This window comes from Mobula hypostoma, chromosome 2, assembly GCF_963921235.1.
Source record: "Mobula hypostoma chromosome 2, sMobHyp1.1, whole genome shotgun sequence".
Lineage (NCBI taxonomy): Eukaryota > Metazoa > Chordata > Chondrichthyes > Myliobatiformes > Myliobatidae > Mobula > Mobula hypostoma.
The window spans coordinates 72,377,845-72,389,924 of NC_086098.1; the positions used below are offsets into that span (position 1 = coordinate 72,377,845).

General features: G+C 43.2%; 1 protein-coding gene across 2 annotated transcripts in view; it reads left to right on the top strand.

Annotated features, from left to right (window-relative positions):
• sh3yl1 (SH3 and SYLF domain containing 1) overlaps positions 1 to 12,080 on the top strand; it is a 120,109-nt gene that overhangs the window by 88,946 nt on the left and 19,083 nt on the right. For both annotated transcript variants that reach the window (XM_063038536.1, XM_063038533.1), the window contains 2 exons: positions 4,394 to 4,556; positions 6,595 to 6,664. In XM_063038536.1, the coding sequence (XP_062894606.1) occupies positions 4,394 to 4,556; positions 6,595 to 6,664 (233 nt within the window). The remainder of the gene's footprint in view (positions 1 to 4,393; positions 4,557 to 6,594; positions 6,665 to 12,080) is intronic.

Below are 12,080 nucleotides of genomic sequence, written 5' to 3' on the forward strand. Positions count from 1 at the left end.
TTTTCCACTCAACTTAGTAACATCAGCAAACTTAGATACACTACACTTCTTCCAGATCGTTAATGTATATCGTGAACAGTTGTGGGCCCCCAGCACTGACCCCTGCGGCATAACACTCACCACTCATTGCCAACCAAAGTAACACCCATGTATCCCAACTCTCTGCTTTCTATTAACCAATCCTCTATCCATGCTAATACATCCCCAACTCTATGCATCCTTATCTTATGCAAAAGTCTTTTACGTGTCACCTTATCGAATGCCTTCCAGAAATCCAAGTAAATAACATCCATCTGTTCTGTTCTATCCGCTACACTCATTATACCCTCAAAGAACTCCAGTAAGTTTGTCAACCAAGACCTGCTTTTGCTGAATCCATGCTGCATCTGCCTGATGGATCCATTTCTTTCCAGGTGCTGTGTTATTTCTTCTTTAATGATAGCTTCAAGCATTTTCTCAACTACAGATGTTAAACTAACTAGCCTATAGTTACTTGCCTTTTGCCTACATGCATTTTTGAGCAGTGGTGTGACATTCACTGTCTTCTAATCTGCTGGGACCTGCCCAGAGTCCAGAGAATTTTTGTAAATTATCACCAAAGCCTCTACTATAACTTCTGCATGTCTTTCAGTACCCTGGGGTGCATCCTATCAGGACCACGGAACTTGTCTATCTTCAGGCTCACAAGTTTGATCAGCACTACCTCTTTATAGATAGCTATTGGTCCTCACTTCCCATCGTATCCATAACATCTCTCTTTGGTATGTTAGACATTACCTCCACCGTGAAGACTGACACAAAATAGTTATTCAAAGCCTCTGCCGTTTCCTCATTATCCAATATCAATTCCCCATTCTTGTCCTCCAAGAAATCTACGTTCAATTTAGCCACCCTTTTCTGCTTTATATAATTATAAAAACTTTCACTATCCATTTTTATATTTTGTGCTAGTTTATTTTCATAATTTAGCATCCCTTTGTTTATTGCTCACTTAGTTTGTTGCTTTTTAAAGTTGTCCCAATCTTCCAGTTTCCCACTACTCTTGGCGACTTTGTATGCACAAGCTTTTAGTTTGATGCCTTCTTTTATTTCCTTAGTTACTGAAAGCTGGCTCTCCCCACCCTTACAGTCCTTGCTTTTAACTGGAATATACTTACATTGAGCACCATGAAAAATCTCTTTGAATGTCTTCCACTGTTTCTCAACTGTCCCACCATATAGCCTGTGTTCCCAGTCTACACTAGACAAATCCTTCCTCATCCCATTGTAATCTTCATTGTTTAAGCAAAATACAATGGTTTTAGATTGGACTATTGCACCCTCCATTTGTATGAGAAATTCAATCATACTGTGGTATGATTGGCAGGAGGAGAAGATGGCGGCGCGACGCAGTGAACGCAGCTCTCCGGTGAAATGATATCGTATCTATTAAATAGGGGCCATGGACAATTATGATTTGATGGAGACAGATGTGAGAAGCACAGAGGAACATCTGGAGAAATTTCTGAAATGCCCAGTTCGCTGCCGCTGCTACTGTGCGATTGAGAATCTCCGGAGGGAAGGCCCCAAAGTCCCCAGCTTTGCTTGCTGCTGGCAACCGAGGCTGAGGTCGAAGCATTTGGATAGAGATGGTGCTCGGTACTCTGTGTCGGAGGGCTGATCAGAGCTCGAAGTTTTCGGACAACTCAGAGTCGGACTGTAGTCGGGCATGGCAGGGAAAGTTTTCTTCCTTCTCCCGTCTGCGTGAGATGTGGGACTTTCGAGAGACTTTGAACTTTTTTGCTGTGCCATGGCCTGTTCTTCATCAAGTTATGGTATTGTTGCACTGTTGTAACTATATGTTATAATTATGTGGCTTTGTCAGTTTTTCAGTCTTGGTCTGTTGTGTGTTTCCGTGATATCACACCTGAGGAATATTGTATCATTTCTTAATGCGTGCATTACTAAATGACAATAAAAGAGGACTGCGTGTCCTCATAATCTAATCTAATCTAAGTCACTCTTTCCGAGAGGATCCCTAACTACAAGATCACTAATTTTACCTGTCTCATTGCACAGGACCAGATCTGAGATAGCACGTTCCCTTGTAGGTTGAGTAGCATGTTGTTCAAGAAAGCTATCACGGATGCATTCTATGAAGTTCTCCTCAAGACTGCCTCGACCAACTTGCTTCACCCAATCTGTGCGCAAGTTAAAGTCCCCTAGATAACTGCTGCTCCATTCTTACATGCTTCAGCTATTTCTGTTTATTGCCTGTGCCACTGTAATGTTATTATTCAGTGGCTGATAGATAACCCCCACCAGTGTTTTTTTTCCCTTTACTATTCCTAATCTCCACCCAGATGGATTCAGCATTCTGCTCCTTACGTCATCTCTCACTGTTGCCCTGACCTCACCTTTAATTAAGAGCGCTACCTCACCTCCATTACCTTCCTGCCTATCCTTCCATATTACCTGATATCCCTGAATATTTAATTCCCAATCTCTCCAACCCTGCAACCACCTCTCTGTAATGGCCGCTAAATCATACCTGTTTGTACTGGTTTGTGCCACAAGTTCACTGACCTTGTTTCAAATACTATGGGCATTCAAATAATGTGTCCTTACACTCATTGTGGTTTTAAAATCTTGTAATCTTTTACTCTTTTGCACTTAACTTTTCTTCACTCCACTCTTATTTTTCTCTTGTTTATCTTTTGCTTTTTCTTTATCCCCACACTTTTTTACTTTATCCATACCTCTCCAGTCTGTTGAACCCACCCCCCTACTATTTGGTTTAATGACCTATCCGCAGTGCCAGAGATTACCACCTTTTTGGTAACACATATCAAAGTTGCTTTGCAAAGTAACAACCTTTGATGTGTGTTGCTTGAATTTCCAGCATCTGCAGAATTCCTTGTGTTTACCACCTTTTTGGTTCTGTTTTTTAATTTAGTCCCCAGCTGCTCAAATTCTTTCAGCAGAACCTCTTCCCTCATTCTATCCATGTCATTGGTGCCCACACAGACCACAACAACTGGATCTTTTCCCTCCCACTGCAAATTCCTCTGCAGGTCAGATAAGATGTCCCAAACCCGGGCACCAGGCAGGCAACACAGCCTTCGGGATGCCGTATCCTTGCGACAGAGAACTCTGTCTATTCCCCTGACTATACTATCCCCAATTATACTATATTTCTCTTCTTTCCCCTCTCTTGAATGGTTCCGTGAACTACAGTGCTTATCATTTCCACAGCCTCCACTCAGGGAGCAACAGTCTCAGACCTATTGGGCAAGCTCAAGGGCTCGGGCTCCTCCAGCACTGTGTCTTGGAACCCCCTACACACCTCACTCGCAGTCACACCCTCTTGTCCTTGACTGCAGACCGAATTTGAGGCAGTTAATCTAATGGGTGTGACTGCCTCCTGAAACAGAGCGTTCAGGTAACTCTTCCCCTCCCTGATGTGCCGCAGTGTTTGAAGCTCAGATTCCAGGTCGTCATCTTTGAGCCTGATTTGATCTCAGGTTCCAGGTCGTCAAATTTGAAGGCAGAATACAGGGTTAATGGCAGGATTCCTAGCAATATGGAGGAACGGAAGGATCTTGGGTTTCACATCCATGAACCCCCTCAAAGTTGCTGCGGGTTGATAGGTTGTAAAAAGTGTATGGTGTGATGGTCTTCATTAGTTGGGAGTTTGAGCTCAAGTGCCGTGAGATTATGTTGCAGCTGTGTAGAACCATGGTTAGACCACACTTGTAATATTGCGTTCAATTCTGGTTGCCTCTTTATAGGAAGGATGTGGAAGCTTTAGAGAGAATGCAGAGATGATTTACCTGAATGCTGCCTGGATTAGAGTAATGTTTTATGAGGATAGGTTAAGTGAGCCAGCTTTTTTCTTTGGAGGGAAGGAGGATGAGAGCTGACTTGACAAGAGTTTTACAAAATGATAAGGGTCATAGATCAAGTAGGTAGCCAGAGACTTTTTCCCAGGGCGCAAATAGCTAATATGAGGGGGTTAGTTTTACGTTGATGGGAGGATGGCAGGTGTGTTTTTTTTTTACACAGAGGGTGGTGCATACATGGTACGTCCTGCCAGGGATGGTGATACAGTCAGATACATTAAGAAACTCATAGATAGGCACATGGATGATAGAAAAATGGAGGGCTATGTAGGAGGGAAGGGTTAGATTGATCTTAGAGTACATTATAAAGTCAGTGCAAAATAGTGGGGTGAAGAGCCTGTACTGTACTGCGGTGTTTTGTATTTTATGTTCTACTTGAACTTTAGATTACTTTCTTAATATGAAATAACTTCATGTTTATTCTGAATTAGAATATTGAACCAATAGTGTATAATGCACAATATTCCCATAGTTCTGAAAACATTAATTTTCTAAAAAATGTGTTTAAATAGATTTTACTGCCAGGACATCAGAGCAAGTTCAATTTTGTTTGGAGATGTCGAACCTCCAGATGTAACCCAAGAGCTATATGAAATACTGAACAATTTCACTGAACAGTACCTAAAGGAAGAATCACATGGAATCAAGAAAAAAGTAGCGAGAGTACAAGCAAGGGTTTGTCTTATTTTATATATAAAATTTATATTTTTGCTATAATTCAGTCTCTTTGAAATTGATTTTTCAGTTAGCAGAATCAGGGTAAAGAATTCATTAAAACTCCTTTACATGTTATGTCATTTCTTATCACCTTGGGCAAACACGTTAAAGTTGGTTCATGCATTAACCAAACTAATTTGATTTCTGCAAGTTATTTTTACAAACATTCATATCTCTGCTGTTCAAACTTCCTTGGTAAATGTTGCCTCCTTTATGCTTCTAGCAATTTTATTATATACTCCACTTATTAAAATTATAGTTGGAAACAAATTTTCTGATATACAATGTAGAATCCAGAATAAAAGTGACGTAGTGTTTCAGAAGTAAATTCAAAATAAATTGTTAAAAATCCCCAATTATTAAAAGCTTAAGAAAGCCTTTAAATGTTTTCTTATTTATATTAAACTATGAAGTATAGAGATCAAAATTGCTTCCATAATAATCAGTGTGAGTCCTTGGGATTTTGTAAAGCACTTTGTGGAAAATAAGTATTATTTATACTTGGTGGCCACTTTACTAGGTACTTCCTGTACTTGACTGTGTATGTTCATTGTCTTCTGCAGCTGTAGTGCATCCACTTCAAGGTTCAACAAGGTGCATTTGGAGATGATGTTCTGCATACCACTGTTGGAAAGCATGGTTATTTGAGTTATGGTGGCCTTGCTGTCAGCTTGAACCAGTCTGGCCATTGTCCTACGACTACACTTATTAATAAGGCTTTTTAAGCCATAGAAATGCCACTTTTTTTTGTTTCTCACACCCTTCTCTGTAAACTCTAGAGACTTGTGTGTGAACATCTTAAGATATCAGCAGTTTCTGAGATCACCCCATCTGGCATCATTAATCATTCCATGGTTAAAGTCACTTAGATCAAATTTCTTCCCTATTCTGATGTTTGGTCTGAACAACAATTTGACCAAATCTACATGCTTTTATGCATTGAGTTGCTGCCACATGATTGGCTGATTAGCTATTTACATTAACAAGCAGGCATGTGGGTGTACTTAATAAAGTGGCCACTGAGTGTATGTTCTGTTTTGGATTGAAACATGGTCAATTGATGTAACCGTCCACAGAGATTGAAGAGATAAATTGCCATCCCTCCTTTTGGTGGCATTGACTGGGAGCTCGATGTTGACCAATGTTTTATAAAGTAGTGCAGGGACTTGCCTACTCTGTGCCGTGTCTAATGAAGACAATCATCCTAAATACCACCTTCATTAATGTTTCTACCTGTGCTGCCATCTTAAAGTTGATAATCTTCACCCCTTGGTTCCTCAGTTCCCTCCACAGTGCTTCCTTTCATGGTAAATGTCCTATCCTCAGTGGACACCTCAAAAAAAAAACATCTTCTCAAGTATATTGTGGTTCTTCTGCTGCACCTTCTATTCTGGGTGTTGCTTTCTATTATGATCTCAGATTACCAGTAGCTTTGTTGCATGTAGATTTGATTTCTATACCTCCTTTATCCCATTCAGTGAAACTGTCAAAAGTGAGATGACTCTGATAAATTAGCACTCAATCTGGCCCTAGATGAAAAAACTCGAATAACTAATCTATTACCCTCTCACCCATTTGCCTCAGAAGGTCTTTAGTTTGTTAAAGAAGGCCTTAAATTTTGACTGCTAATTAGAATAAGAAAGAATACTTGGTTGAAGAATGATTGTAGACCTTGAACGTAGCTTTTGGTTTATGGACTACACCACATCATCGGTTGACAACTGCTGAAACGTGCAGGCTGAAATTTACAAGCTAAGTATTACATAAAATTGTTAGATCCATGGATTATATGTCAACATCATTGCTAGTGACCTTCGTGCTATCTGCACTATTTTAAGTAATCTACAGGAAGTCTGTGTGCTATCCTTCAAGAATAATGAGTCCTGAATATATATTTAATTGTTGCTTAACCAGACTGCCTGGACCTGAAATTTTGATGATGAAGGCATAGATATATTCATTCATTCTGCATAATTGTACTTTTTTAATTATACAGGTCAAAGGACCAGAAAAATCTTCACCTCGGTCACTACGTACCCAAACATCAGTGAATGGAAGGGTAGAAGGTATATGTCTGAGTATTGCTATAGTACATTATTTTTCAACTTGCCTTTTTTGAGTGGGACAAGCGGGAAGCTGATTCCAATCAACACACATCAAAGTTGCTGGTGAACGCAGCAGGCCAAGCAGCATCTATAGGAAGAGGCGCAGTCGACGTTTCAGGCCGAGACCCTTCGTCAGGACTAACTGAAGGAAGAGTGAGTAAGGGATTTGAAAGCTGGAGGGGGAGGGGGAGATGCAAAATGATAGGAGAAGACAGGAGGGGGAGGGATGGAGCCGAGAGCTGGACAGGTGATAGGCAAAAGGGATACGAGAGGATCATGGGACAGGAGGTCCGGGAAGAAAGACGGGGGGGGGGTGACCCAGAGGATGGGCAAGAGGTATATTCAGAGGGACAGAGGGAGAAAAAGGAGAGTGAGAGAAAGAATGTGTGCATAAAAATGAGTAACAGATGGGGTACGAGGGGGAGGTGGGGCCTAGCGGAAGTTAGAGAAGTCAATGTTCATGCCATCAGGTTGGAGGCTACCCAGACGGAATATAAGGTGTTGTTCCTCCAACCTGAGTGTGGCTTCATCTTTACAGTAGAGGAGGCCGTGGATAGACATGTCAGAATGGGAATGGGATGTGGAATTAAAATGTGCGGCCACTGGGAGATCCTGCTTTCTCTGGCGGACAGAGCGTAGATGTTCAGCAAAGCGGTCTCCCAGTCTGCGTCGGGTCTCACCAATATATAAAAGGCCACATCGGGAGCACCAGACGCAGTATATCACCCCACTCGACTCACAGGTGAAGTGTTGCCTCACCTGGAAGGACTGTTTGGGGCCCTGAATGGTGGTAAGGGAGGAAGTGTAAGGGCATGTGTAGCACTTGTTCCGCTTACACAGATAAGTGCCAGGAGGGAGATCAGTGGGGAGGGATGGGGGGGACGAATGGACAAGGGAGTGTGTAGGGAGCGATCCCTGCGGAATGCAGAGGGGGGGGAGGGAAAGATGTGCTTAGTGGTGGGATCCCGTTGGAGGTGGTGGAAGTTACGGAGAATAATATGCTGGACCCGGAGGCTGGTGGGGTGGTAGGTGAGGACCAGGGGAACCCTATTCCTAGTGGGGTGGTGGGAGGATGGAGTGAGAGCAGATGTACATGAAATGGGGGAGATGCGTTTAAGAGCAGAGTTGATAGTGGAGGAAGGGAAGCCCCTTTCTTTAAAAAATGAAGACATCTCCCTCGTCCTAGAATGAAAAGCCTCATCCTGAGAGCAGATGCGGCGGAGACGGAGGAATTGCGAGAAGGGGATGGCGTTTTTGCAAGAGACAGGGTGAGAAGAGGAATAGTCCAGATAGCTGTGAGAGTCAGTAGGCTTATAGTAGACATCAGTGGACCGTCTCCGCCGCATCTGCTCTCAGGATGAGGCTTTTCATTCTAGGACGAGGGAGATGTCTTCATTTTTTAAAGAAAGGGGCTTCCCTTCCTCCACTATCAACTCTGCTCTTAAACGCATCTCCCCCATTTCACGTACATCTGCTCTCACTCCATCCTCCCACCACCCCACTAGGAATAGGGTTCCCCTGCTCCTCACCTACCACCCCACCAGCCTCCGGGTCCAACATATTATTCCCCGTAACTTCCGCCACCTCCAACGGGATCCTACCACTAAGCACATCTTTCCCTCCCCCCCTCTCTCTGCATTCCGCAGGGATCGCTCCCTACACAACTCCCTTGTCCATTCATCCCCCCATCCCTCCCCACTGATCTCCCTCCTGGCACTTATCCGTGTAAGCGGAACAAGTGCTACACATGCCCTTACACTTCCTCCCTTACCACCATTCAGGGCCCCAAACAGTCCTTCCAGGTGAGGCATCACTTCACCTGTGAGTCGACTGGGGTGATATACTGCGTCCGGTGCTCCCGATGTGGCCTTTTATATATTGGTGAGACCCGACGCAGACTGGAAGACTGCTTTGCTGAACATCTACGCTCTGTCCGCCAGAGAAAGCAGGATCTCCCAGTGGCCGCACATTTTAATTCCACATCCCATTCCCATTCTGACATGTCTATCCACGGCCTCCTCTACTGTAAAGATGAAGCCACACTCAGGTTGGAGGAACAACACCTTATATTCCGTCTGGGTAGCCTCCAACCTGATGGCATGAACATTGACTTCTCTAACTTCCGCTAGGCCCCACCTCCCCCTCGTACCCCATCTGTTACTCATTTTTATGCACACATTCTTTCTCTCACTCTCCTTTTTCTCCCTCTGTCCCTCTGAATATACCTCTTGCCCATCCTCTGGGTCACCCCCCCCCCCGTCTTTCTTCCCGGACCTCCTGTCCCATGATCCTCTCGTATCCCCTTTTGCCTATCACCTGTCCAGCTCTCGGCTCCATCCCTCCCCCTCCTGTCTTCTCCTATCATTTTGCATCTCCCCCCCCCCCCAGCTTTCAAATCCCTTACTCACTCTTCCTTCAGTTAGTCCTGACGAAGGGTCTCGGCCTGAAATGTCGACTGCGCCTCTTCCTATAGATGCTGCTTGGCCTGCTGCGTTCACCAGCAACTTTGATGTGTGTTGCTTGAATTTCCAGCATCTGCAGAATTCCTGTTGTTTGCTGATTCCAATCTCCCATTCTGTGCTACAAAAGATGGTCTCAATATAAAATCAAAAATTACATGCTGCATTTGTGTGAAAATTCCTTTTTTAATTAATATCATTGCAAATGTGACATTCTAATTTTTTTCATTGATGCAATATTGTAGGGAATTAGGCTTTTGTTAGGTTTTTAGCTCAACAGGATTAAGTCAGAATCATAGTCAGGTTTATTATCACTGAAATGTGACGTGAAATTTGTTAACTTAGCAGCAGCAGCTCAATACAATACATAATCTAGAAGAGAAAAAACATAATAATAAATTACAGTATATGTATATTGAATAGATTAAAAAACGTAGAACATAGAAAGACATGCAAAAAAACAGAAAGAAGAGGCCTGCGTACTCCAAAGGACATCAGTCTCCTCTGGAAGTAGAGACGACTCCGGCTGTTCATGTACACAGCCTCTGTGTTGGTGCTCCATTCAAGTCTGTCGTCTAGGTGCACCCCCAGGTACTAGTAGGTCATCACCACATCCACGTCCTCACCACCAATAGTAACAGGGAGCAGAGCAGGCTTAGTCTTCCTAAAGTCAATCACCATCTCCTTTGTCTTACTAATGTTAAGCTCTAGATGATTCAGCTTGCACCATTTGGCATAGTCCTCCACTATTTTCCCAACCGTTACTGAGTCATCAGAGAATTTCTGCAGATGACATGACTCAGTGTTGTACCTAAAGTCTGAGGTATACAGGGGAAACAAGGAAGGAACCGATACAGTCTCCTGTGGGGCCCCAGTGCTGCTTATAGACATGTCTGACTCGCAGCTCTGAAGCCACACATACTGTGGTCTGTCAGTCACATATTCCATTATCCAGGATACAATGGAAGTGGCAGCCTGCATCGAAAGGAGCTTTTCTCCCAGCAATGAGGGCTGTATGGTATTGAAGGCACTCAAGAAGTCACAAACATGATCCTCACATTGTTGCCCTGCTTATCCAAATGGGAGTAGGCTGTGTTCAGCAGGTAGCTGACAGCATCGTCATCTCCAATTAGTGGGAAGTTTGAGGTTTAGGAAGCTTTTAAAAGCCAATAGAAGGAAACTAAAAAATAATAAGGAGGGAAAAGATGAATTATGAAGGGGAAGTTAGCCAGTAATACAAAAGAGGATGTCAAAAGTTTTTTTCCAGATAAATAAAGAATCAAAGAGATGTGAGAGTGAATATCGAACCGCTGGAAAATTATGCTTGAGAGGTAGTAATAGAACCATAGAACCAGCACAGAAACAGGCCTTTTGGCCCTTCTTGAACCATTTTTCTGCCTACTCCCACTGACCTGCACCTGGACTATATCCCTCTATACATCTCTCATCCACATACCTGTCCAAGTTTTTCTTAAATATTAAAACTGAGCCCGCATTTACCACTTCACCTGGCAGCTCATTCCACACTCCCACCACTCTCTGTGTGAAGAAGCCCCCCCCCCATGTTCCCTTTAAACTTTTCCCCCTTCACCCTTAACCCATGTCCTCTGGTTTTTTTCTCCCCTTGCCTCAGTGGAAAAAGCCTGCTTGCATTCACTCTGTCTATACCCATCATAATTTTATATACCTCTATCAAATCTCCCCTCATTCTTCTACACTCCAGGGAATAAAGTCCTAACCTATTCAACCTTTCTCTGTAACTCAGTTTCTCAAGTCCCAGCAACATCCTTGTAAACCTTCTCTGCACTCTTTCAACCTTATTTATATCCTTCCTGTAATTTGGTGACCAAAACTGCGCACAATACTCCAAATTCGGCCTCACCAATGCCTTATACAACCTCACCATAACATTCCAACTCTTATACTCAATACTTTAATTTATAAAGGCCAATGTACCAAAAGCTCTCTTTATGCCCCTATCTACCTGTGACGCCACTTTTAGGGAATTTTGTATCTGTATTCCCAGATCCCTCTGTTCTACTGCACTCCTCAGTGCCTTACCATTAACCCTGTATGTTCTATGTTGGTTTGTCCTTCCAACGTGCAATACCTCACACTTGTCAGTATTAAACTCCATCTGCCATTTTTCAGCCTATTTTTCCAGCTGGTCCAAATCCCTCTGCAAGCTTTGAAAACCTTCCTCACTGTCCACTATACCTCCAATCTTTATATCATCAGCAAATTTGCTAATCCAATTTACCACATTATCATCCAGATCATTGATATAGATGACAAATAACAATGGACTCAGCACTGATCCCTGTGGCACACAGGCCTCCACTCGGAGAAGCAATCCTCCACTACCACTCTCTTGGCTTCTTCCATTGAGCCAAAGTCTAATCCAATTTGCTACCTCTCCATGTATACCTAGCGACTGAATCTTCCTAACTAACCTCCCATGCGGGACCTTGTCAAAGGCCTTACTGAAGTCCATGCAGACAACATCCACTGCCTTCCCTTCATCCACTTTCCTGGTAACCTCCTCGAAAAACTCTAATAGATTGGTTAAACAGGGCCTACCACGCACAAAACCATGTGGACTCTCCCTAATAAGTCCCTGTCTATCCAACTGGCAGGGCCCCTGCAATTTCGACACTAGTCTCCTTCAAGGTCCGAGGGAATACCCTGTCAGGTCCTGGGGATTTATCTATTTTGATTTGCCTCAAGGTAGCAAGCACCTCCTCCTCTTCAATCTGTATAGATTCCATGACCTCCCTACATATTTGCCTTATTTCCATAGACTCCATGCCAGTTCCCTTAGTAAATACAGATGCAAAAAAAACATTTATGATCTCCCCCATTTCTTTTGGTTCCATACATAACCAACCATTCTGACCTTCAAAAGGACTCATTTTATC